The sequence below is a fragment of the Gopherus evgoodei genome, chromosome 7 (assembly GCF_007399415.2).
Source record: "Gopherus evgoodei ecotype Sinaloan lineage chromosome 7, rGopEvg1_v1.p, whole genome shotgun sequence".
In the NCBI taxonomy this organism is placed as follows: domain Eukaryota; kingdom Metazoa; phylum Chordata; order Testudines; family Testudinidae; genus Gopherus; species Gopherus evgoodei.
In genome coordinates this window covers 1,601,592-1,628,127 of record NC_044328.1, presented here as the reverse complement: position 1 = coordinate 1,628,127, position 26,536 = coordinate 1,601,592, and the positions used below count along the sequence as shown (strand labels likewise).

Below are 26,536 nucleotides of genomic sequence, written 5' to 3'. Positions count from 1 at the left end.
TGAGGTGGGGACTGTGTTTATTTCTCACCATGCTAGTCCAATGCAGCCAGTCACTGGCTCGCCCAGGTCCCCAGTCTGGCTCTGTGCCAAGGCAGCCTCCTCCTCCCCAAAACGGAGGGCCCAGCTGCTGCTGCGAGCCCACCAGTGTCCGGAACAAGGGGGGCACCAGTGGCTCCCAACAAACCTCGCACAGCCAGTGTCCATCTCCTGCTGCCAGGGCCACGTTGAGCCCCCAGCCTGCCCCAGAACCACCAGCCCCAGGAAGGGCCGACGGGGCTCTGGGCGGGCAGGGAACAGCGTCCAGCCTGGGAGGGTCTTCAGGGCTGGCGGGGGCATGGAGGGCGGGGGCGTTCAAAGCCTCACACGCGACGCTCCTTTTGGTGGTGCTTGCGGCCAGTCTGAGCACCCCGCTGGGCCCCCTTCATCAGCCCCTTGAACTGTCCCTGCATCTTCGCCTTCTTCCTGGGGAGGGGAAGGAGCAGAGGCCACAGGTTAGAGCGGGCGCTGCCCAAAGTCAGCATCCCAGCACGCCATCGAGCTGGGGAGCCCCAGCCTGTCCCAGCAGGGGGCGCTGTGGGGAGCGGGGCAGGAGCTGGCGGGGGGGAGCTCCTGGTGACTCCAGCCCCGGCCTGTACCAGCAGGGGGCGCTGTGGGGAGCCAGGCAGGAGCTGGAAGGGGCAGAGGGGAGCTCCCGGATACTCCCAGAAGGGGGCGCTGTGGGGAGCGGGGCAGGAGCTGGCGGGGCGGGGGGGAACTCCTGGTGACTCCAGCCCCGGGCTGTCCCAGCAGAGGGCGCTGTGGTGAGGGGGCAGGAGCTGGCGGGGGGGAGCTCCTGGTGACTCCAGCCCCGGCCTGTCCCAGCAGGGGGCGCTGTGGTGAGGGGGCAGGAGCTGGCGGGGGCAGAGGGGAGCTCCCGGATACTCCCAGAAGGGGGCGCTGTGGGGAGCGGGGCAGGAGCTGGCGGGGCGGGGGGGAACTCCTGGTGACTCCAGCCCCGGGCTGTCCCAGCAGAGGGCGCTGTGGTGAGGGGGCAGGAGCTGGCGGGGCAGGGGGGAACTCCTGGTGACTCCAGCCCTGGCCTGTCCCAGCGGGGGGCGCTGTGGGGAGCCAGGCAGGAGCTGGCAGGGGCAGAGGGGAGCTCCCGGATACTCCCAGAAGGGGGGGCTGTGGTGAGGGGGCAGGAGCTGGCGGGGCGGGGGGGAACTCCTGGTGACTCCAGCCCTGGCCTGTCCCAGCAGGGGGCGCTGTGGTGAGGGGGCAGGAGCTAGCTGTTGGGACAGCTCCCAGATACTCCAGCCCTGGCCTCTCCCAGCAGGGGGCACTGTGGGGAGCCGGTTAGGAGCTGGCAGGGGCAGAGGGGAGCTCCCGGATACTCCCAGCAGGGGGCGCTGTGGTGAGGGGGCAGAAGCTGGCTGTTAGGGGAGCTCCCAGCTACTCCAGTCCTGGCCTCTCCCAGCAGGGGGCGCTGTGGGGAGTTGGGCAGGCGCTATGGGGAGTGGGGCAGGCGCTGGCTGGGGGGGGAAGGGAGGGGAGCTCCCAGTGACTCTAGCCCTGGCCTGTCCCAGCAGGGGGCGCTGTGAGGAGCGGGGCAGGAGTTGGCGGGGGGGAGCTCCTGGTGACTCCAGCCCCGGCCTGTCCCAGCAGAGGGCGCTGTGGTGAGGGGGCAGGAGCTGGCTGTGGGGGGAGCTCCCAGCTACTCCAGTCCTGGCATCTCCCAGCAGGGGGCGCTGTGGGGAGTGGGGCAGGCGCTGTGGGGAGTGGGGCAGGAGCTGGCTGGGGGGGGAAGGGAGGGGAGCTCCCGATGACTCTAGCCCCAGCCTGTCCCAGGAGGGGGCGCTGTGGGGAGCGGGGCAGGAGCTGGCGGGGGGGGGGGGGGAGGGAGGGGAGCTCCCAGTGACTCTAGCCCTGGCCTGTCCCAGCAGGGGGCGCTGTGGGAAGGGGGCAGGAGCTGGCTGTTAGGGGAGCTCCCAGCTACTCCAGTCCTGGCCTCTCCCAGCAGGGGGCGCTGTGGGGAGTGGGGCAGGCGCTGTGGGGAGTGGGGCAGGAGCTGGCTGGGGGGGGAAGGGAGGGGAGCTCCCGATGACTCCAGCCCCAGCCTGTCCCAGGAGGGGGCGCTGTGGGGAGCGGGGCAGGAGCTGGCGGGGGGGGGGGAAGGGAGGGGAGCTCCCAGTGACTCCAGCCCCGGCCTGTCCCAGGAGGGGCTGGTGGGAACTCCCAGCTGCCCTGCCACGTGCAGCCGTTGGTCTGGAGCTACCCCAGGACTGGCACCCTGGGATCTGCTCCTGGCTTCGCTCCAGTTCCACCCCAGCCTCAGAGTCGTCACGCCCCTGGGTGACCCCCAGCCGCACCTTCGGTTGAGCTTGGCTCTGTTCAGTGGGATGTAGGCGTAGGGGTCCAGCCGGCCTTTCTTCTTCACATCACCGCGGCCTGTCTGGGGAGCACACAGGAGGATGAGGAACCAGCCTGCCCCATGCTGATAGCCCTGGGCAGGGGGCCCCCAAAGTGGGAGCAAGTGACATGGCCCCAATGCAGCCAGGAGGCCACTGGGGGCCCTGCCTCACCCCTCTCACTGCGCCCCGGGCTCAGTCTGACCTCCAGGACCAGGCACAGGGCTGCAGACCCACGCTCGGCTCAGGGGCGGCCGCTGCGCAGTGCCAGCACTGCCGAGACCTGCTCCAGGGAGGGAGCCAGGTCAGGAGACTACGAGGGCAGCAAGAATCCCAGGGAATGCGCCCCAGGCCCCCCCCCCCCCGGCAGGGCCCCCTGCACCCATCACCAGGGACATGCTGGCATCCATGCAAGCTGCAGCTCCAAGCTGGGAAACCGCCTCCCAGGCAACTCTGCCTGCCACGTGCGGGCACTCGGGCAGCACCGCAGCCATGCGCCAGCCCCACACGCTGCGAACAGCGCTGCCCTGACAGGGCAGACCCCAAAGCCCCTGGACATGGGGCCTGCAGCTGTGGGGGATGACACCCTCCCATCCCCGTCAGGATCTGTTTGGCTCCACCCCCAGCCCTCCCCCCCGAGAGCCTATGGAAAATGACTCCCCACTGCCCAGGGCCTCCTTACCTTGGCCTTGTAGTCTGCTCCAAGTGCCGGCCCTGCGCCAAGTCGCCGGTGGATGCCGGAGCCTCCAGCTAAAAACAGCAGCAAACCTGCATCAGAAGCAGCTCCAGAGATCGGGGGAGGTTTCCATGCCCCCTGCCCAAGGGAGGGCGAGAGGCAGGAACCAGCACAGAGCTGGACATCTCACACCCCTGAGTTCTGCCCCAGGCCGTGGGCGATCCCCAGGGCTGCCAGGGTGTGTCAGTGATTGAGCCCACCGCTCCCGAGGGGATCCAGAACCCACGCAGGACCCAGCTCCAGGAGCTGGGGGCAGAAGCCAAGGCTGATGCCTTGGGCACGCCCCGCCCTCTGGGAGCCCGCCAGCTGTGTGGGTGTTGGGGGAGCCGGCCAGCCCCCACACCTGCTGAAGGCAGCACCGCGCAGCCTGGGGTCACCTTTGTAGTGCGCCTGAGTCTCATCCTCCGGCTCCTCGTCCTCTGCCTCCTCCCGAAACCGGCGTTTCTGAGCCTTCCTCTGTGGAGAGAAGGCAGCTCAGCCAGGAGCAGCTGGGACCCCCTCGGTTCCCCCTGCCAGCCATCCCCACCATGGGTATCTGCTTTGCTGGTGAGACGGAGCAGGCCCTGCCCTGGGTCCCAGCCTCTCCCCTGGAACAAGCCCCCGCTGGGGGCACAGAGCGTGACCGGCCCGAGCCCTACCCGGCCCTGGGGGAAGCACTCAGCGCCAGTACTCACGCTCCGGATCCCCACTTCCTGCATCAGGTCGGCCATCTCCTCATCCACTCCTGGAACAAAGAACAGCCGAGTCAGAGCCAGGACTGGGACCTCCTGCTTCCTGCCCAGGCCCAGCCAGATGGAGGGTGGCTCAGGGACCGACACGGCTCCCCTCCTGCTACCCCAGCAGCACGGCTGCTGTGCCCAGCAGGGATGTGGGGGGCCCCAGGGCGCCTTTGCCAGGAGGGGAGACCTCCCTACTATGGCTGCCCCATGCCACCAGGTGGGTGTGGCCAGGCAGCCCCACAGCCCAGCGTGAGACTGTCCCAGCACTGCCCAGGCTGCAATGTGCCCAGCAGCGGGGTGACACCAGACCCCACACCCAGGGCCAGGAAATATTCCGGGGGCCAGGCCCCATCACACAGCTTGCCAGTTGTGGGCACTGGAGCAAGGAGGGGGTGGCCTGACATGGAGCACTGGGTGGGAGGAGGAGAACCCGGAGCAGGCTGCTGAGCCTCCAGAGGTGTGGGGAAGCCAGGTCCCTGCGTTCCCCATCCCGGTCGGTACCTTTGGCTCCCTCATCGTCCTCGTCCTTGGGGCCCTCGCGGATAATCAGGCGCCCGTCTGCCGACACCTTGAAGTCATGGCTCGCTCCCCTGGCCCTGGCCCTGCTGCGGCCTGGCTTTGTAGCTGGTTCAGCCGAGAGATGGAGGGGTTAGCGAGCCTGGGGCAGATGCGTCTCGAGCCGAGAGGTGCCCTGGCTGGGAACATGGCCAGCCACCCAACCCACCCCCAGCTCTGGCATGGCCATGGCTAATCCCACTGCACACATCCCCCCCAAAGCCCAGCCTGCGTGCACAGGCCCCGACAGCAGGGGCAACGGCCAAGGTCCCCCAGCCGACGCAGCCACGTCCTGCCACGGGCACTGCTGGGCCCCGTGAGCCGCTCCTTACCCAGCACCCTCTGGGCCACGTTGGGGTCCAGGAAGTTGAGGGGCTCGTCCTCTTCGCCCTCCTTCAGCCAGGCCTGGCTCTTCTGCCGCGCCTGCATCCTCTGCTCTCTCCCACCACGCCTCTCGTCCCCCTCCTGCTCGGAGTCTGAGTCGGCCAGGAGCTCCTCCATGCTGGGACAGGGAGAGAGCAGGGAAAGGGTGCTGTGCCAGGCCGACGCTGAGCGCCCGGCGATAGCCCAGGGTGCGACCCTGCGCCCAGCGCCAACCCCAGCACAGGGCCCAAGACGAGACACCCCCCCAGCCCGGCGCCACCCCCAGCCACCCCCCAAGCACAGGCCCTGAGACGAGACCTCCCCCCCAGCCCAGTGCCACCCCCCAAGCACAGGCCCCAGGGCACCCTCCGCACCAGCCCCATGCCACCCCCAGGACAGGCCACGGGGCGTGACCCCCGCTCCCCTCCACGCCAGTCCCATGCCACGCCCGGGGCAGGCCACAAGGCGAGACTCCCCCCCATGCCACCCCCAGGACAGGCCACGGGGCGTGACCCCCGCTCCCCTCCACGCCAGTCCCATGCCACGCCCGGGGCAGGCCACAAGGCGAGACTCCCCCCCATGCCACCCCCAGGACAGGTCACGGGGCGAGACCCCCGCTCCCCTCCACGCCAGTCCCATGCCACCCCCGGGGCAGGCCACAAGGCGAGACTCCCCCCCATGCCAACCCCAGGACAGGCCACGGGGCGAGACTGCCTCCCCTCGCCCAGCATGATTCACCCCCATCCCCAGTACCTGTCTCCCCTGGGCTGCGCCGGCGCCGCCTCCTCGCTCGCAGCCACCGCCTGCTTCAGGGCTCGCTGCCTGCGGCTCCGGGCCTCGGCCTTGCGGATGTTCAGCAGCACCTTGTGGTACTCGGCGGGCAGCAGCCCCTGCACCAGCTCAAAGCTGGGGGCAGAGAGAACTCAGCAACCCCCGGCCTGGCACAGCCGCCCCAACATACACCCCCCACCCCAGCCCATGTGCTGGAGACACCCCGCAGGCCTGAGGCTCAGCAGCGGGCAGCGCCCCCGGAGCGAGAGCTCCACCCCCACCACTCCCCGGCCCCTCACCCAAACTTCCGGACCAACTTGGTGAAGAGATTTCTCAGCTTCATGCGGAAGTGACGCCTCATGTCGTCCGTCAGGCGCCCCACGGCCTCCAAGCTGCTGGGACAGAGCACGTCACCCCCAGTGCCCGGACAGCACCGCCTGCCCACCCCCTACCCCTGGGGACAGAGCTCATCACCCCAGTGCCCGGGACAGCGCCCCCCAACCCCCACGGGACAGCGCCACCTGCCCAACCCCTTCCCCCGGGGCAGAGCGCGTCACCCCCCAGTGCCCAGCACAGCGCCCCCCCAACCCCAACGGGACAGCGCCCACCTGCCCAACCCCTACCCCCGGGGACAGGGCGCGTCACCCCCAGTGCCCGGCACAGCGCCCCCCATCCCCATGGGACAGCGCCCCCTGCCCACCCCCTTCCCCCGGGGCAGAGCGCGTCACCCCCAGTGCCCAGCACAGCGCCCCCCAACCCCAACGGGACAGCGCCCACCTGCCCACCCCCTACTCCCGGGGACAGGGCGCGTCACCCCCAGTGCCCGGCACAGCGCCCCCCATCCCCCATGGGACAGCGCCCGCTTGCCCACGCCCTGCCCCCGGGGCAGAGCACGTCACCCCCAGTGCCCGGCACAGCGCCCCCCATGCCCCCATGGGACAGCGCCCGCTTGCCCACGCCCTGCCCCCGGGGCAGAGCACGTCACCCCCAGTGCCCGGCACAGCGCCCCCCATCCCCCATGGGACAGCGCCCCGCCTGCCCACCCCTTCCCCCGGGACAGAGCGCGTCACCCCCAGTGCCCGGCACAGCGCCCGCCTGCCCACCCCCTACCCCCCCGACAGAGCGCGTCACCCCCAGTGCCCGGCACAGCGCCCCCCAGGCCCCAAGGGACAGCACCCGCCTGCCCACCCCCTGCCCCCCGGGACAGAGCGCGTCACCCCCAGTGCCCGGCACAGCGCCCCCCATGCCCCAAGGGACAGCACCCGCCTGCCCACCCCCTGCCCCCCGGGACAGAGTGCGTCACCCCCAGTGCCCGGCACAGCACCCACCTGCCCACCCCCTTCCCCCGGGACAGAGCGCGTCACCCCCAGTGCCCGGCACAGCACCCGCCTGCCCACCCCCTTCCCCCGGGACAGAGCGCGTCACTCCCAGTGCCCGGCACAGCGCCCCCAGGCCCCAAGGGACAGCACCCGCCTGCCCACCCACTGCCCCCGGGGACAGAGCGCGTCACTCCCAGTGCCTGGCACAGCGCCCCCCTGCCCCTGGGACAGGGCGCGTCACCTCCAGTGCCCGGGACAGTGGCCCCACATCCCCCACAGGACAGCACGGCCCCCCATATCCCCTTCTTCCCACCCCTGGGAGAACATGCCCCCCATGCCCCCAAGAGATTGTGTGGGCCCCAGTGTGATTTCAAGGGACAGCACACGTGTTCCCCCCCCCCACGACACACGTCACTCCTGCACCATCTCCCTCTGCCCATGGGCCCCACCCCTCAGACATTGCTCAGCACCCCTCAGCTGGGCCTCCCCACCCCTGCACTGTTACCCTCGCCCCCGCCCCCGAGCTCTCTTAGTCCTGCCACCCTTCCCCGCCAGCTGGAGGGGGAAGCTGGCGCTGGGTGGAGGCCTGGAAGCGGCTGGTCTCCCCAGGCACTCAGAGTCCAGGCACCGGGCAGGCAGCCGGAGAGCAGCCACCCTGGCAGGTATTGGGGGCAAGGATCCTCGTCCAGGCCCCCTCGCGTGGGTCACCAGGGATTGGCAGCATCCACCTCAGGGCCAGGACTGGGCCCCAATGGCCCTGCACGGAGCAGGCAGCCAGAGCAAGGGAAGGGCCCATCCCTGTACCCCCAGCTTGTGGGCAGGACCCACATACGCCTGGCAGGGACCCTGTTCTGAGGGCAGCCGCTCCCTCCCTGGAGGCCCCCAGGCCAGGCCTGACCCCACCCCCCCACTCACCATCATCTGGACATGCTTGGCCAGCAGCTGGGCGTCCGCCAGCAGCAGCGCCACCTTCAGGAAGCCCAGCGCTGCCTTGACCACGTCCCGCGTGCGCGAGCCCAGCAGCAGGCAGACGTTCTGCAGCAGCTGCTCCACCACCGCCAGCCCCATGTGATCTGCAAGAGGCACCGGGCTCAGGCCAGGCAGTGGGGTCCCCTCGGCCCCCCCCCAGGCTGGGGCAGCAGCAGCACCAGGGGGTGGAGCTGAGGGAGAAAGCTGGAGAGAGTCTGGCTCACGCTCGCCCATCACCCCCTGGACGAACTGGGAACGTTCTTAATGTTTGCTCTGAATACTGTCTTGGTGCCTCAGTGTCCCCATGGCAGTTCTTAAGTATCTAGGTGGTGGGATAAGGGGGTGTGATTGCTGCAGAGCAAAGGGCCAGTGCCCCTAAATGCCTGGCACTCTGTCTCCTAGCAACTGATGGCCTGGGCCCCTCCCCTGCAAAGGTGCCAGCTGAAGGTGTTGGAGACAAAGGGGTCAGGAGACCTCCTGGCCCGGGAAAGGGGCTGAGCAGAGAGGAGGGGCTGGGAGGGGTTGTTAGTCTGGAGCTGGCTGGGGTCAAGGGTGGAGGGCAGACCTGGGGGTCCGGCTCACTGGCCCCCAGAATGGACCCGCCTGAGGGGTCTGGTTCTCTGTACCTACAAGCTCTGTTTTAGACCCTGTTCCTGTCATCGAATAAACCTCTGTTTTACTGGCTGGCTGAGAGTCACGTCTGACTGTGAAATTGGGGTGCAGGACCCTGTGGCTTCCCCAGGACCCCGCTGGGGCAGGCTCGCTGTGGGAAGCGCACGGAGGGGCAGAGGATGCTGAATGCGCCAAGGAGAGACCCAGGAGGTGAAGACGTGTGAGCTTCTTGCCCTGAACAAGTCTGCTCCGAGGGAGAGGAGGCTCCCCAAAGTCCTGACTGATTTGGTGGGGAGCAGTTCCAGAGCATCGCCTGGTGACTCCGTGACAAGCCGCAGCCCCCGTAGCCATGGGGAGGGGCCTTCTCTCTAGCCCCACCTTCTGACCGGCCTCAGCCCCCCTAGCCTCTGACCCAGGGGTGCAGCAGGCACTGACTGTGCTCCCCATGTGCACACAGCGCCCCCCATGGCAGCTGCTGGGGTACGTCCCACCCCCAGCTACGAGTGCCAGCAGAGCTGCCCACAGGGGTTCACACACCCCTTGCTCAGCCCTGCATTGAGGGGAGCAGCTGGGATTCCAGCCCCCCCCCAAGCCCCTCACCTTTGAACTGGAAGAGGAGGTGGGTGAGCGCCAGCAAGGTGCAGCTGATCATGGTGACTGAGCCTGTCAGGCCTGCGTAGACCAGGAGCAGGAACCGCTGCATGGCCCCTGTGCAGGAAGGGACGGCCCCGGGTTAGCTCAGTCCTCCCCCCGAGGCAGCTCCAAGACCTCTCGACTCAGCTGGGACCTCCCCCCAGGCCAGCTCTGGTGCCCAGCCCAGGCAGGCCCCACTGCAGCCCGCAGCACGGGCAGGGGACTGGAAGGCGTGCTGGCCACCCAGGCTGTGCAGGACAGGCCTCTGCGCCCCACAGGGCCAGACCGGGGGGGGGCAAGGCAGGGCCTCCCGCAGAAGGGGCTGAAAGCGGCTATGTGGCTGGTGTGGTGGATTTAGCACTGAGATGGCCTTGGCATGCATGGGGCGGAAGTCAGAGGGCCCAGAGCAGGCCCAGGCAGGGAAGGGGGCAGGGACGCCTTACCGTGTGGCGTCGGGCCAAAGCGGAGGAAGGGCCTTCCCCATCTCCACCAGCAGCAGGAAGGCATTCTTCGGGCCCCCCACCGACACCTCCTTGTGCAGAGAATCACCTGGCAGCGCAAACAACATCAGACCAGCGCCTGCCCCACCCTCCCCAGCACCCACCTCTCCCCCCACCGGCCCGCCCCACCTCCCCACGCGCCACCTCTCCCCCCACCTCCCCAGCACCCAACCTCTCCCCCCCCGGCCCCGCTCCCACCTGCCCCAGCGCCCACCTCTCCCCTCCCGCCCCGCCCCACCATCCCCAGCACCCACCTCTCCCCCCCCCGGCCCGCCCCACCTCCCCAGCGCCCACCTCTCCCCCCCCCCGGTCCCGCCCCACCTCCCCAGCACCCACCTCTCCCCCCCAGCGCCCGCCCCAGAGCAACCCCCCGACACTTGCACGAGGTTTCAGCAGCACTCTGCAGGGCGCCCGCTCCCACAGAACAGCCCGGCAGCATGTGCCATCCTGCCCAGAACCCCCGAGGGGCCAAGCCATGCCCCCCCCTCACCTCTGGGACCAGGGCCACAAGGAAGTCCTCGTGTTCAGCCGTCAGCTGCTTCACAATGTGCAACAGGCACTTCAGCCGCGGCTGGGGGAGAGGAGCAGGACAGCCCTGTCAGATCCAGAGAGACACCCCCTGTGCACCCCCCGCCCCCAGGCCATGCCCTCTGCCCCATGCCCACTGGTTCCTCTCCCCCAGCCCCGAGCTTGTCCTGGGCACTCCGCCCCACCCCCGGGCTCACCCTCTTGGCGGGGGAGGCGGCGCTCTGCAGGGAGCCCAGCAGATCTCTCTTCAGCTGCTCCAGGTGGCTGCGGACGAAGGCCTGGCAGGGGGGCCGGGGGGGCCGCGCACACCTCCTCCAGCACGCGGTACACCTTCTTCTGCACCCCGCGCTCCTTGCTCTGCGGGGAGACGGTGTCAGACAAGCCCCCGCCCCCGCCCGCATCCCTCCCCGCACTCCACCGATGCGAGCCTCAGCCAGAGACCCCCGTGCCTGCCCTGGGGGCACCCGCTGCAGAGCCTCTCCGCTAGGAGCCTGGCCCCCTCCAGCAAGCCTGCCTCCATCCCAGCCTCCTGCAGGGCTCATCAGGCGACTGCTGCGAGGGATGGAGGGACCGGGGGAGCCAGAGGCACCTCCACCCGTACTGGTGCCCCCGCAGGGCGCCCTGTCCTCTCCCACCCCAGCCTGGGCGACTCACCTGCAGGGAGGGCTGGATGGTGCGGTAGAGGGTGGCCAGGGAAGGCTCATCAGCATAGGGTGCCATGGCCACTATCAGGTCCAGGATGGAGAGCCTGCAGCAGAGGGGGGTTAGCGGAGGGGAGGTGGGATGCCCAGGACTCTGCCCGGGTCCCTGCTCTGTGTGTGGGGGTGGGGGGGGAGGAGGCTCTCAGCGCTGTGCCCCGTCCCCCCCGCCCGGCAGCACCAAGAACGAGTGGGCATACACTGGCCAGGGCCACACCGCTGCCACGAGCGAGACGTTCCTAGCCACCAGCAGAGGCAGCCCGGCAGCCCCAGCCAGGCAAACAACCCACCCAGTGGGAAGGGGGAGCAGGATAAGTCTGCGGTGGGAAGGTCCCTTCCAGCACCCCCAGCTCCCAGGAGCTTGGCTGTGTCCAGGCAGCACCCTAACCCGCGGCGTTACCTGGTGAACTCCGTGCTCTCGGGGCCAGTCAGTTTCTCGCTGGCTTTCTCCAGGAACCCGCACACCATCTGCGGGAGGGGACAAGCCACGGCCTGGGGTCAGTTCAGGTGCCAGGCCCCCACCCGCGTAACCCCTGCTCGGGCGGCTCTGCTCACTGGCCCACAGGCAGCCTCTGAGCAAGGCCGACAGCTCAGGCAGTGGAGCCAGGGTTCAATCTCCACTGCTGACAGCCCCCCAGGGTCCTCACCAAGCCCCCCGGCTGCCTGGGATCGGGGGCTCCACAGGGAATTCAATACAACTCTGGGGTGGACACCTCCCCAGCACAGCATCCCGGCGAGCCCCCAGCAGGGGGAACCACCCCCCAGCCATGCTCACTCAGCGCCCGGAGGCCTGGGCTCCGCAGTGCCTAGACGCCAGCAGCTGGTTCTGCAGCAGGCCCCGTGGGGAGGTGTTTCCATCGGGTCTCCCGGCAGAGGGGGCCATGCCAGCATTACAGCTGACTGCGCCGCCCCACAGGGCTTGTCCAGGCCCCCGCCCCGCCTCACCTGCTGCTCAGTGATAGTCAGGTACATGCGGATGGTGTCCAGCACAGCACGCCGATCGGCTGCGCTGCCCCCAGCGTCCCCCGGCTGGCTGTACACGTTGAACAGGATGGGCAGGAAGTTCTTGGAGAAGCGGCCGACCTCTGCCCGCTCGGCATCTGGGGAGAGGCACAGAGCAGTGCGGGTCTGCGCCTGGGGCCCTCGGACTCACCTACCGCCCCACACGGCCAGAAGGATCCAGTTGCTCACGCCTGGCACCTTCACAGCAGGAGACACTGGGCCTCCCACAACCCTGGGATCGGGGGGGTGGGGGACCCCCAGCCAGGATGGGCAAGACCATTGGGTATCCAGGGCCCTGTGGGGCTCAGGGCTGACTGAAGGCACTGGAGACTTGGCCACACTGCAGCTCCCAGGCCGCTGAAGGATGCGCCCCAGCTCCAGCAACGTGTCCCTCCACCTGCCGAGTGGCCCAGTCCCCCGGCAGGGGGCCCCCCCAGGGCCCGGCCCTTACCTGTCTCACAGCCCTTGCTGATGAGCGTGCGCAGGGCCTGGCAGACAGTGAGCCGCAGGTCTGCCCGCTCGCTGATGGCCGTGCCCAGCGTCCGCGCCAGCCCTTTGAAGGAGGCTGCCACATCCGTGGGCCTGGTGCAGAAGCCAGGCAGCATGGTCCAGATCTGAAAGGTAAAGGAGGCGCGTGAAGGGGCGGAGGGGACACCAGCTTGACACGGCAGAGCCGCCCCTCGGGAGGATCCAGCCAGCCTAGCTGCAGGGCCCTGCGCCCAGGAGCCTCATGGCCTGAGCCTCTCACCTGCCACTGCAGTGTGTCATAGATCTTGGACTCCAGACTCTTCCCGGCCTGGGCCAGCTCCACGGCCTGCAGCAAAGAGACAAGGGAGACGTGAGGGTTGCAGCGGATTCCTAGACCCTGCGGCCAGAAGGACCTACTGGGATCCTCTCATCTGACCCCCAGATAGCTCAGGCCAGAAACCAGCCCCGCAATGACCCCAGAGCCGATCACCTGGATTTAAACATTGCCAGTGACAGAGAATCCGCCCACCCTGGGGCGACGTTCCAGGGGTTAATTCTCTGCCCTGGCACACATCCATGCCTGACTTCCTGCCTTGGTGTGTCGCGCTCCGGCTTCCAGCCCCGGGTCGCATTAGACCTTCCTCGGCTTGACGGCAGTGCCCACCCTCCCGTACCCGTTCCCTATGCGGCCTACTTACAGACTTCAACCCCGAGGCAACCCGGGGAGGGGCATCCCTGGGAGCGTCCCGGGGCCATCTGCCAGCAGGGTCTGAGAGAGCAAAAGGCACCACCCTGATCTCAGGGTCCCTGGGGAGCAGAGCACCCAGACCACAGCCTCTGAACCCATAGCAGGAGATAGGCCAGGGTGCAGCTTATTCAGCCAGTGCTCCCCATCTGCCTGCCCTGCCCACCCCGCCCCGTGGGGGCCATGCTGGCTCTGTGCCCCATGACCTCCTGGGGACAGGCCCCCGCATTCCCCACCTCCGCTAGTTACCTCTGCTTTTCAGGGTGGCCGCCAGGGGCAGGAAATAGCTGGTGAAGAAGCTGAGCGCGCGCCCTGGACGTGGTCCCGGATCACCGGCAGAAGCCAGCTGCGGGGGAAATCCAGTGTCTCCCTGTGGAGGGGAACACACGGTTAAAGTGCAGCAGGGGGTGCTCCTGCTGCCGTCACAGATCGGCGGGATCGGTGCTTCGCGGCGAGCTCTGGAACAGGCACCGAGAGAACCAGCCACAGGCTCAGACAAACCAAACCGACACCGGGGTAAAGCAGCGTCCCAGCAGACAAGCCAGTCGCAGAGGAACTAACTGAATTCTTTGCTTTGGGGAGATTCCCACACCTGGGCCAGTCTCTCTAGGGGACAAATCTGAGGCCCTGCCCAGACTGAGATGTCAGCAGAGGTGGTTTTGGAACAAACTGATAAACCAAACAGTAACACGTCACCGTTTGCAGACCGGAGAGAGGTAGACGGTGGTGTCCCCAGGGGTCTGTACTGGGCCCAGCCCTATTCAGCATATTCACAAATGATCTGGGAAAAGGGGGAGAACAGTTTGTGGACAATACAAAATGACTCAAGAAAGTCCAAAGCTGACTGCAAAGGGATCTCACAAACTGGGTGACTGGACAAGAAAATGGCAGATGAAATTCAATGTTGATAAATGCAAAGCAACACGCATTGGAAAACAATCCCAACTATACATCCAGAACGATGCAATCTGAATGAGCTGTTCCCGCTCAAGAAAAGATCTTGGGGTCATCATGGATAGTTCTCTGAAAACATCCACTCAATGTGCAGCGGCCATCAAAAAAGTGAACAATGTTAGGAACCATTAGGAAAAGGACAGATAATTAGATAGTAACTGTCATAACGCCAGTATATAAATCCAGGGCATGCTCACGCCATGAATATGGCCTGCAGTTCTGACTGCCCCCTCTCAGAAAAGATATATTCAAACCTAAGTTCTCTGTAAGCTGCACAGCTGTGCAACCTATTTAGCACCGCACAGGTGCCCAGCGAACCCATCATGGCCAGGGGAGGGGCACCCCTCCCCCAGACCCCACCTAGCCTGGCCCCCAACCTGCCGGGCCCTTCCCCCAGGGGCGGCCCCAGACCCCAAATGTGGCCAGGGAGGCCCTCCCCCAGCCCAGACTTGCTGGGGCCAGGGGAGGGGCACCTATCTTGCAGCCCCAGGGCTGCCACCTCTCCCCTCCCCAAGCCCAGGTGCTGCTGTGGGGAGAGAGAGGTGGGGGGAGTCCTCTCTCCGCACTGTAGCCCCAGAGCACCCTTCTGCACCCCAAAGCCTCACCCCCTGCACCCAACTCTGCCCCAGCCAGAGCCCCTCATCCCCAGTCCCACCCCCGTGGGCATACCCTCCCACACTCCATACCCTTTGGCCCCACGCCTGCCACATGAATTTTGTGATGTGCACCAATGGGAGGTGATGTGTCAAGGGTCACTTCCACATTGGTGCACATCAAATTCATTCTACACATGGGTGGGAAAAATTAGAGGGAACCTGACTAGAGCGGGGAGAGGTGCAGAGAAAGTCCACACAGGTGATGAAAGGATTGGAACAGCTTCCGTAAGAGGGATTAAAAAGGCTGGGGCTGTTCAGCTTGGCAAAGAGACCACTAAGGGGGATGTGATTGAGCTCCATACAATCATGACTGGGCTGGAGAGAGTGAATAAGTGTTATTTACTCCTTCACTTCATAGGCACCAACTCTGTGAGCACTCCCGGGCTGGAGCACCCACTGATCAGCACCATCCCCAGCTCCTCCCACCCACTGGGGATCAGCTGTTCCAAAGTGTGCAGGAGGCACTGGGGGGCGGAACAATGGGGTGGGAAGAGGCAGGGAGGGGCTGGGGCCTTGGAGGAAGGGGTGGAGAGGGAGCGGGGCCTGGGGAAGAGCAGGGGTTGAGCCCTCTCCCCTCCAGCACAGTAGGAAGTTGGCACCTCTGCTTTGCATCACACACAAAACGGGGTCACTGAATGACATTAATAGGTAGGACGGTTAGAACGAACACATGGAGCACTTCACCCCACACAGTCAGCCTGCTTCTCCTTGCCAGGGGGTGCTGAAAAGGCAAAAAGTATACGTGGATTCAAAAAGGAACTAGCTAAGTTCCTGGAGGACAGGTCCAGCGACGGCTATCAGGCAGGATGCACCATTCGTCTGACCCAGGATGGCCATTCTTATGGTCTTAGGGACCCTTTCAGTGTGCCAGGCCCCCGCGGGGTCTCACTCTTCCTCCTGGGCCGCGGCACTGACCCTGGGGCTCCACGACACCTGGGAACTGGCTCAGGTCAGACACAGCCTGACTGTGGGGGTTCACTGCAGCGTGGCTGGGCTGCCAGAAAGGATCTGTGCTGTAACCTTCCCCTTGGGTGAGGCGACAGCTTCCAGCCCCCATGGCCAGGGGACTAATAGCCAGTTCCCTGCCTGCGTCCCTGGAAACACTCAAAGCTACAGCACGAGCCTCCAGCCGGAGTATGGCCTGGCTGTATTCGCTGCAGGGAGCCCTGGGGAGAGCCAGGGACCGCTGGTGCCAGAGGCTGGTCAGGAGTCCTGCCCTTGCGGTGCTGGGAGGCCCTGGGTCCGGCCCCTGGACCTGTCCGGCTGTTTGTTTGCAGGAGGGTGAGGCCCAGCCGTGCAGGGGCAGGGGTCATACTCACTCTGTGCCATCTATCTCCAGAGCCACCGCCTGCAGCAGCACCTCGGGGCCCATTCTGGCCACGGCAGCCCCCACCGCCCGGTCCAGCTCACTGGTGTGCGGGAAGTGCGGGGAGTGGCGCAGGTCGCACAGGGACTGGAGACACTGCAGAGGAGAAGGGGTAGTCACATGGAATCCTCCCAGAGGCCCCTGGGCCGGGGAGCAGCCCACGCACACGGACAGGCGTGTCCCCCCCACCCAACTCGCATGCCTGGCCACAGTCTGAGACCTTCTCAGAGCAGATCCCGTCCCCGAGTCCCAACGCAGCCACCTCCGAGGAGGGTCGCAGCCTGCACCAGCCTGGGTGGACTGAAGAGGCAGGATCAGGCCTACCCAGAGATCTCTGGCCCCAGGACAGCACTTGGAACCCCCTTCTCCCTGGGAGGGAAGGGCAGAGCTGGCCCATGGGGACATGCAGCCCCTTAGCCACAGCAATGCGGGCTCCGGGCAGCCACGTACCACACACACATTCCCACTCTCTGGACCAGCTGATGCAGTGGAGGCCAGCCTGGGTCTGGGAAGCCGCTGCTGGACTCCCCCTCCCGAACGGCCCTTGGGATGCCCAGGAAGGGGCTTTAAGCACTCGCCTGCCACCCAAATGCCGGCGTCTGGGAAGCCAGCACAACGACCGGCTCTCAGCAGCCTCTGTATTGTGGGAAGCATTTGCAAGGCCCAGCCCTGGAGCCTCGAGCCCAGGCCCCTCTCCGAGTCACCCCGCTGGGCCCCCGTGCCCAGGGCTTTCCTGGCCCCCTTACCTTCCTCATGAAGGCATGGCACTGCCTCCCGCACACCTCGAAGAAGGCCCGCAGCACCTGCAGCACGGAGGCCCACGCCGCATGGAATCGGTACGTCAAGCCCTCCTCCACCGCCCTGCACCAGGAGAGAGCATCGGCTCAGCGCCGCCAGGGCACAGACAGCGCCTGCTCCCGCCACACCGGGGCTCCCCACGAGGGAGGCACAAGAGCTCGGAGGTGGGGAGGGACGGGGCCACGAGGCAGCCCCAGCTCCAGCCCCAGCCCCACAGCCAGGCAGGCCCCACTCACCTGAACATCCTGCAGATGTGGGAGGCAGGTCCGGAGGCAGAGGCAGAAACGGATCCCAGCTCAGCCATGTGGGGAGCAACGCACTCAGTCAGCAGAACCTGCAGGGGGCAGTCACGAGGGGGGGGGGTTAGCCATGCCCCTCAGCCCCACACGGGCAGGGAAGGGAGCAGGCTGCAGCAGGGCAGATCCCAGCATGCAGTGCTCCACCGCAGCCTGTCCGAGCAAAGCCTGGTGTCCCATGGCGGGGGTGGGAAAAGCCACCCCCCAGGACAGCCAGGCCAGAACGAGATGGAGGGGGGAGCTGTTCACGGTACCTTGAGCGTCTGTGTCGCAGCCGCCAGCACCTGTGGGTGGGGGGAGAGGAGGCAGCTCACTGCAGCCGTGAAGAGGCGGGGGAGGTGCCCCCAGCACAGGTCCCACTGTAGCCTGCAAGAGAGAGAGGATCCAGCACCAGGGAGAGCCCGCACCCCTCTTCCCCCAACAGGGGTCCCTGATGCTGCACCTCCTGCCCCCCCATAGGGCTCCCCGCACCCTGGGGGCCTCCGCCACCCCCTCGTCCCCAGGGACCCCTGCATCATGGGGTCCCCCGCCACCCCTTCGTCCCCTGCATCTGACCCCCCCCCCATAGGGGCCCTGACACCTCATCCTCAAGGAATCAATTCTGAAGCACTTAGAGGACAGGAAAGTGATCAGGAACAGTCAGCATGGATTCACCAAGGGCAAGTCATGCCTGACTAACTTAATTGCCTTCTATGAGGAGATAACTGGCTCTGTGGATGAGGGGAAAGCAGTGGATGTGTTATTCCTTGACTTTAGCAAAGTTTTTGACACGGTCTCCCACAGTATTCTTGCCAGCAAGTTAAAGAAGTATGGGCTGGATGATTGGATTATAAGGTGGACTGAAAGCTGGCTAGATCGTGGGGCTCAACGGGTAATGATCACCGGCTCCATGTCTAGCTGGCAGCCGGTTTCAGGCAGAGTGCCCCAAGGGTCGGTCCTGGGGCTGGTTCTGTTCAATATCTTCATTAATGATCTGGACGATGGCGTGGACTGCGCTCTCAGCAAGTTTGCAGATGACACTAAACTTGGAGGAGTGGTAGATACGCTGGAGGGTAGGGATAGGATACAGAGGGACCTAGACAAATTAGAGGACTGGGCCAAAAGAAATCTGATGAGGTTCAACAAGGACAAGTGCTGAGTCCTGCACTTAGGAAGGAAGAATCCCATTCACTGTTACAGACTAGGGACCCAAACGGCTAGGCAGCAGTTCTGCAGAAAAGGACCTAGAGGTTACAGTGGACAAGAAGCTGGATATGAGTCAGCAGTGTGCCCTTGTTGCCAAGAAGGCTAATGGCATTTTGGGCTATATAAGTAGAGGCATTGCCAGCAGATCGAGGGATGTGATCATTCCCCTCTATTCAACATTGGTGAGGCCTCATCTGGAGTAGTGTGTCCAATTTGGGGCCTCACACTACATGAAGGATGTGGACAAATTGGAGAAAGTCCAGCGGAGGGTTATGAAATGATTAGGGGACTGGGGCACATGACTTATGAGGAAAGGCTGAGGGAACTCAGATTATTTAGTTTGCAGAAGAGAAGGATGAGGGGGATTTGATAGCAGCCTCCAACTATCAGAAAGCGGGTTCCTAAGAGGATGGATCTAGATTGTTCTCAGCGGTGGCAGATGACAGAACAAGGAGCAATGGTCTCAAGTTGCAATGGGGGAAGTCTAGGTAGGATATTACAAAATACTATTTCACTAGGAGGTGATGACTCACTGGAATGGGTTTCCAAGGGAGGTGGTGGAATCTCCTTCCTTAGAGGTTTTAAGGTCAGGCTTGACAAAGCCCTGGCTGGGATGATTTAGTTGGGGATTGGTCCTGCTTTGAGCAGGGGATGGACTAGATCCCTCCTGAGGTCCCTTCCAACCCTGAGATTCTATGACCCCCAGGGGCCCCAACACCTGACAGCCCCAATGGGGCCCCTGCCACCCCCTCATCCCCAGGGTCCCCGACACACCACCCCCCATGGGGGCCCCTGCCACCCAAGGCCTAGCCCAGCCCATTACCTGGCCAGGTTGCTGTGTGCCTTCTCCATGACGGCCAGCCAGGCCAGCAGGGGCTGCAGGTCATTCTCGCTGGGCATGTAGTCGTACAGGGCCTGGCAGGGCAGGGCGGGCTCAGTGAAAGATGCCCATCTGCCCCCATCCCCCACCCCTCAGCCCACCCTGCCCCCACTCTATGACCTTGCCCACCCCTCCCTGCCCCCACCCAGTGACCCTGCCTCCAGCCCCGTGCCCCCCCTCCAATCAGCCTGCCCTCCCCCACACCCAATGCCCCCACCCCCAGCACTCACGGTGATGATCTGTGCGTTGAGCTCGGCAGACAGACACGCCAGGCCAGGCTTGGCGCTGAAGAGGCTGTGGAAGGCCTGCATGGCACACGCTGTCACCAGCTGCAAAGGACACAGCGGTAGAAGTGAAGGGGGAACACGCCCCAGGCATGGGCAGATTCCACCCAGGAAGGGGCAGGGTTGTCCCAGATGGTCCAGGTGACCCCCATACACTCCCGGTACCCTGCAGGGCCCCCTTGCCTGACCCCGCGGAGCTGGCCCGAGCAGGCAGGGAGCGGGCACTAGGCAGCCCTAGCCCTGGCGTGTCACGGCAGGAGACAACGCCTGGCCGGTCCCAGGGCGGGAGGCTGGGGGCCCAAGGACAGCGACGGGTCCCCTCCCTTCCGAGAGCCCAGCCAGCTGCTCACCACATGGCTGAGGGTCATGACACGGAGCAGGGTCTCGCAGCAGGTCTTCACCATGGCCAGGGGCAAGCAGGGTAGCAGGTCCCGGAGCAGGGTCAGGACATGCATGGTGGTGGTGGCCTCCTTGGTACCTGGGGAATGGGGCAGAGGTGAACACACAGAACAGCCCCCCCTGCTCAGGCCGGCCGGCCAGGCTCCCCTGACTGAACCCCTCTGCCAGGGGCTGCGGGCCCGAGAGTACAGCAGCGAACAGGCCAAGCGCAGCTCAGGGGGCAGCAGCGCAGGGGCCAAAAACAGCCCAGCACACACCGAGCTCGGCAACCGCCCAATAGCCCCACAACCCCCTCGGGTCCCATGCACCCTCCCCCAACGCTGCGCACCCACCGACCCCCTCGGGTCCCCATGCACCCCCCCCAACGCTGGCACCCCACGACCCCCTCGGGTCCCCGTGCACCCCCACCAACGCTGCGCACCCCACGACCCCCTCGGGTCCCCGTGCACCCCCCCCAACGCTGCGCACCCCACGACCCCCTCGGGTCCCCATGCACCATCCCCCAACGCTGCGCCCCCCCGACCCCCTCGGGTCCCCATTGCACCCTCCCCCAACGCTGCGCACCCCACGACCCCTCGGGTCCCATGCACCCTCCCCCAACGCTGCGCACCCCACGACCCCCTCGGGTCCCATGCACCCCCCCCAAAGCTGCGCACCCCACGACCCCCTCGGGTCCCCATGCCCCTCCCCCCCAATGCTGCGCACCCACGACCCCCTCGGGTCCCCATCCACCCCCCCCAACGCTTGCGCACCCCACGAACCCCCTCGGGCCCCATGCACCCCCCCCAACGCTGCGCACCCCACGACCCCCTCGGGTCCCCATGCACCCCCCCCACAGCTGCGCAACCCACGACCCCCTCGGGTCCCCATGCACCCCCCCAGGCTTCCCCGGGTCCCCATGCACTCCCCACAGCTGATACACCCCACGTCCATCCCATCCCCCCCCCGTACCTCCGGACTTCTCAATCTCCTGCACACAGAATCGGGCTGTGGACTTGCGCAGCTGGGTGGTGCATGGGAGCTGTGTCCACCAACAGGAACGCGCGCCCTTCGGATGGAGCAGACGCCGTGCTGGGCTTCCTTCCGCACCTGCCGAGCATGGGAGCGGGTGGGTGAGGGGGGGCCCCGGGCAGCCTCCTGCAAGGATCAGGGAGATAGGGCTGGGACCTCCACGCCCAGGGCACTGCACAGACCAGGCAGCTCCAGACCCAGGGCTGAGGCCTCAGTGCGACCCTGCAGACTGAGACAGAACTCCACAGGGCCCAGCTGGAGGCAGGAGGGGGCACCCCACAGGGTCCCGCTGGGCTCACCTTGGGCTTGGCGTTGACCGTGAAGCTGAGCAAGCCATGGTAAACCTGCAGCGTGACGGGGTAGCTCCAGGCGCCAGGTCCTGCTTCCGCAGCAGCGTGGCCAGGCAGGAGAGCACCTGCAGGGAGAGACCACCAGGATATGTGGGTATCGGTGCTGCCCCTCCAGGGACAGGGCAACTGCCAGCCCTCCCCGCAGGTTCAGACTGCCCTTCCTCCGCAACGCCTGACCCCCCCCCAGCCCCAGAAGGTCAGACTGCCCCTCCTCCACACCAAGCCACCCCCGCCAGCCCTGACCCATCCAGGGACAGCAGGAGCCCAGGATGCTGGGGGAGACACACACCCCACCCCCCCGCAGGCTCAGCACAGGGGATGGGCCCCGTAAAGCTCACAACATCGCTGAGGGCAGGGTGTTCGAAGCCAGCCGCCCCCAGTGACCCCCTGCCCGCCTCCTGCTGGCAGCACTCACCCATCGCAGGGCAGAGGAGGGGCCGCTGCGGCCTGCGAGGCATGATACCCATCAACACTTTGGAGGTGTCTGAGAACCTCTTTATCAACACAGGCCCTGGTACCCTGCGAAGCAGAGAGGGGAGGGCATCAGAGCGGCTGGGGACCCGGCAACGGGGAGGGGGGTACAATGGGAGATGTGCTGCACCCCCCTCCCCCGAGATCCAGCTGTGATTACCAGCCCTTCCCCACCCCGGCGCTGGAAGGTGAGACCCCCTGTGAGTGGGACCCTCTGACATGGGCTGAGAGGTCCCCATAGGGGGTGACCCTGCCCCAGCTCGACTCGGAGACACCAGCACATCAGCGGGCCACATGGCCCCAGACAAGCCCCTGGGCTCAGAGCTGCACATGTTACAGTGCTTCCTGCAGCCCTGCCCCTCCCAATTATGCACCCACCCCAGGCCTCGCCAAGCCTGCAAGCAGCACCCTGCGTGGTCCCCTACACCTTGTTTCCATCCCCAGCCCCTGCCTCGCCCGGCCAGCCCCCCCAGTGAGTGTAACCCGGGGAGGGGGGGAACGACGAACAACTCACCGCTTCAGCACCAGGTTGAGCAGGTAGGCGACAGCAGCCAGCGACTCCGGTGACTCCACGGCCTCCAGTGTCGTCATCTGGCAACACAGCCAGGGTGAGCATGGGGGGACCCCGCTGCCAGGCTCAGCCGGGAGCTCCCCGGGCCAGGTGACAGAGCGCCCACAACCCAGCTGGCAGGGATAGCAGAGAGCCAGCCCAGCCTCTGGGCTGCACCAAGCCCACTCATGGATCCCAGACCCCTACGCACTGCAGCCGCCTGGCCGGGACCCCGGCTGGACACCCAGGCACAGCATGGCAGAGTCCAGCACGTCCCTCGAACTCACACGGCCTGACGGCTTCACCTCCGGCTCGCGGAAGGACCCAGCCCCTGCCCAGGAGCAGGGCTCAGCCCCACCGAGTGCAGCTAGAGTGCTGTGCGGGGAGTCAGCTCCTGGCACTCCTAGTCAGAGCTCTGCTGCCACTGTCCCCTGGGCCCTTCACCGACACCCTGTCCAGCTACCCCAGGACAGCCCGTGCAGAGGGAAGGTCACGGTCCCTTCCAGAGCCCTCCAGCACAGGGCACACTCGGGGGCCAGCCAAGGCTGCTCTCCCCACCCTCTAGCTGAGACCTGCCCCCACGCACACGGCCACTCACCAGCGTGGCGAAGTACTCGGTCTCACTCTCTGTGCCACCCTGCGAGGCGGATCACCTCCGTCACTGCAGCCAGCACCGCGCAGATCTGCGGAGAGCGTACAGGAGGGGATGGGTGAGCACCACAGGACGTGGGCCTGGGCCCCACAACACGCCGCAGCATCTGGGCCAGGGCAGGGGGCAAGAGCCTGGCCCCAGAACATGCTTCCCTGTCCCCTCCACGGCATCCAGGCCAGGGCAGGGGCAACATGCTCAGGAAGGCCCCAGAGCACCCCCAGCCTCCAAGGCAAAGGCCAGAGTCTCCCCCGCTCCCAGGCTGAGTGCCCTGCCCACCTCTCTGTGCGCGGCGGAGCTGGACTCCAGAACCGCTGCACTTTGCTGAAGGTGACGTTGGTGCAGTCGCTCAAGCCGCTCAGGAAGGTGTGCGAGGACTTCTCGGTGACAGCAGCTCCGTCGTCATCGTCCTCCTCCCTGCGGAGCTGGGAGCCCTGGCCTGCCTGCTCCGGGCGCACAGACCCGACTGCAGCTCATTGTGCAGCTTCAGGGCATCCACAGTCAGGTCACTCTTCTCTGTGGGGGACACATGCTCAGGGCTGCCAGACGAACACCTGAATTCCAGCCCCACTCCCCCTGGCTAGCACCCTGAGCCTCACGCTCCCAGGCCCCAAACACTCCCTCGCACAGGGCCTCCGGCCCAGCCAGGCCTGCAGAGCGTGTCCCCTCTGACGACCTGGTGGGTCAGAGATCTCCAGCGTGTGGAACGAAAACCCTGGGCCAGAAGCCCCAAGGAGGCAGAGCAGCGATCCGATGAGAGCAGAGAGTCTATAAGGCAGCTCACCAGGGTACAGACACACCAAGCCAGTCCATCCCACCCAGCCTCCTCCCCCTCCAGAGGCAAAGGCTTAGGAAGGCTCGGCTGTCCGGTGTGGGGGCAGGGGGGGTCCTGGAACTCAACTCCTAGCCAGCGCAGAGACGCCTGCAGTGCCTGCTCTGCTGCTGATTCCCGCCAAGGCGGGATGCGGCTCTCACCACCTGTGGTCCGGGCTAGGGCTGGTAACTGGGCATTGCGAGCAGCATTTCCCAAATCAGAAACAAACCCCAGCCAGCTTTACTGGGTTTTCGGTCCGTGCTTTGGCCTCCGGCAGCTCCCAGCACAGAGGTCGGTGCCAGGTCCAGCCCCCAGCACTCCCCCAGGCGCTCACGACACCAAGGGGTTTATAACCCAAGCACGTTTTCCTGGTATTTTTAAAGGCCAGGAACCACGCCCCCCAACAACAGGCTTTGCATCACCTTCTCCAAGGTTCTACTAGCTGCAGCACAGTCGCCCCAAGACCCAGGATCGGGACCACTGAGCTCCACATAGACAGGCAGGTTAGGGGGCCCTGACCCCAGACCCCCTGATCTTCCCACACAACCTCCACCTGGGACAGCAGACACGTCCCACAGCTGCCAGCCAGACACGGCCTGCGACCGATCCAGCAGCAGCAGGCCCCATGGCACCGTGCAGGTCGGTTCTCCCCCTCCTGCCTCTGCCCTTCCCCTGCCCCGAGACCGGCACCCCGACAGACGAGCAGTGCCCTCCAGACCCATGCTGCTCCCCACCCCCGAGAGCTGGGAACTGGACTGAGCCACAGCCCAGAGCCCAGATCCAGTCGTGGGCCAGAGCCCAGGGACCGTCCACCCCCGCAGCCCCAGCGTCTCCCTACAAGCGCCCCAGGGGTACCCGCCTGCCACCACCCAGCTCCAAAGGAGCCTGGGACAGGCGGCAGCCTGCAGCCCAACTCCGGGAGGAGCAGGGTGTGAAGATCGACGGGGCCGGCTCGGCCCCCGCGGCTCCTCCGGCCCGGGCCCCACGGCTCCCCGGCTCGGCCCCCGCGGCTCCCCCCGGGCCCCACTGCTCCCTCGGCTCCCCCCGGGCCCCCGCGGCTCCCCCGGCCCGGCCCGGGCCCCCGCGGCTCCCCCCGGGCCCCGCGGCTCCACCCGGGCCCCGCGGCTCCCCCGGGCCCGCGGCTCCCCCGGCCCGGGCCCCGCGGCTCCCCCGGCCCGGCTCGGCCACCGCCGGGCTCCCCCCGGGCCCCACGGCTGCCCGGCCCGGCCCCCCCGCTCACCCGCGGGCCGGCTGAAGAAGCGGCTGCGGGCGGCCAGGCGGTGGCGGCGGCTCTCGGGGTTTGCTGTCCCCGCTGCTTGTGCCCCTTCAGCCAGCGCTGGAGCTTGCGGGCGGCCCCGGAGCGGAGCCTGCCGGCCTTCCCATCCCGAGGCACAGCAGCTGCTCGCCGGCCACGTGGAAACCACGTGTGCGCCACTTCCGGCCTGAGCGTGAGGGCACTTCCTGTATGGGCCGGACGCCATCTTTACTGCGGGCATAGGGGTTTTTCCCCCCCTCGTCGGCTACTGCCAGCACTTCCGCCCTCACTGCCAGCCTGGCCCCGCCCCGGGAGACTGCCGAGATTGGCGGCTCCCAGGGTTCCTGGCCCCGCAGCAGAAGCAGCTGGAAGAGAGCAGAGGCCCAGCCTGGCAGCTCGTGAGACGAGTTCGAGTGCTGCACATATTGCAGCTGCTCCTGTGCCCGCATGCAGCGGGCAGCGCCCTGCACTTTGTGCTCCAGCCATCAGCACCCCCGTTCCCATCGAGCTGTGCCTGGAATCAGCAGCTCAGCCAGTCTGGTGCCTCTTCCCCAGAGCCCCCCGCGGCGGCTGCACACTCACGGCAATGCCCAACCCACAGCAGCGTTCCCGCGCGTCACACCCCAGCTTTGCTCGGGCCGGGATGGACGGTCAGGTGTGAACCCCACTCTGGAAAATAGCCCCTTGGGCTCTAGACGCCACAACACCTACTTGCAAAAGAGGGCAGGGGAATCCGCCCGGGTTCCTGCACAAGCACTTTTTGTTTGACATTAGCCCTCGGGGAGTGGGGCTGGGTGCTGGGTGCTGGGTGTGTGGCGTCCCCAGAGCTGAGATCAGGACATTGCCTGACATCACCCATCACTGAATATGTCACTGCAGCGCTGGGCTTGTCTACACTGGCACTTTACAGCACTGCAGCTTTCACCCCCCGAGTGCAGCTAGTTTCAGTTCTGTGAAGCACCCGTGTAGACGGCACTGGGAGCTCGGCTCCTCGTGGAGGTGGGTTTTTTAGGGCTGTAAGAGCTCGCTCTGCCGGGACCACACAAGCCACATTAAAGCACTGCCACGTTGCCAGTGAAGATGCGCCCGTGTAACCAAACACTGAGGCTGGACACACTTACCTGGCTTCCCCCCTGGCAGGCTTGGGAAAGGGGCCTCCTGTTTCTAAGCCCCAGGTGCTGGGTAGCCTGCAGGTTACATTCCTTTCCAAGGACAGTGCTCACTGCCCATGCAGCTCCCATCTCTAGGGCTGACTCCCTCTTGCTCCCACCCTGCTGGAGCAACCAGGCCCAGCCCATGCTCTGAGGAGCCCTGCTGAGACCTGGAAAACTTGTACCAGTGTCAGGCCATTTATCTTTTTCCTGCCTCTCTGGTCACATCTCCCAGCAATGTGGGAAGGGCACAGTCCTGGCGAGCCGAACCAGACTCTGGTTGAGCAGGAGAGGGCAAGGGAGCGAGGAAAGGGAAGGCATGGGAGAACGAAGAGCACACCTGGGGTGCGGGGATGGTTGTGACAGGTGCGGGGAGGTGTGTGACAGCCGGAGAGCATGGCTCAGGATTTCAGCCAGGCTGGTAGGGGTGTCACTGGGGCTCTCCAGGCGCGGCTCTAGCAT

General features: G+C 66.2%; 1 protein-coding gene across 1 annotated transcript; it reads right to left on the bottom strand.

Moving 5' to 3' along the window:
* Positions 1 to 26,536, bottom strand: RRP12 (ribosomal RNA processing 12 homolog). Its single transcript, XM_030568822.1, is given in 48 exon segments — positions 1 to 462; positions 2,349 to 2,431; positions 3,070 to 3,137; positions 3,501 to 3,579; positions 3,798 to 3,847; positions 4,344 to 4,466; positions 4,730 to 4,899; positions 5,514 to 5,666; positions 5,831 to 5,923; positions 7,749 to 7,923; positions 9,032 to 9,139; positions 9,508 to 9,535; positions 9,537 to 9,601; positions 9,604 to 9,613; positions 10,055 to 10,135; positions 10,290 to 10,388; positions 10,390 to 10,449; positions 10,747 to 10,840; positions 11,191 to 11,258; positions 11,736 to 11,890; positions 12,244 to 12,406; positions 12,541 to 12,605; positions 13,255 to 13,308; positions 13,311 to 13,375; positions 15,935 to 16,077; positions 16,728 to 16,842; positions 17,016 to 17,113; positions 17,330 to 17,441; positions 19,084 to 19,175; positions 19,371 to 19,469; positions 19,775 to 19,902; positions 20,775 to 20,817; positions 20,819 to 20,876; positions 20,878 to 20,912; positions 21,134 to 21,207; positions 21,210 to 21,249; positions 21,600 to 21,630; positions 21,632 to 21,703; positions 22,170 to 22,246; positions 22,804 to 22,848; positions 22,850 to 22,888; positions 23,134 to 23,159; positions 23,162 to 23,320; positions 23,323 to 23,370; positions 24,909 to 24,984; positions 24,987 to 25,129; positions 25,885 to 25,952; positions 26,415 to 26,536. Coding segments are annotated over 48 exon segments (4,155 nt in total). The 3' UTR covers positions 1 to 359.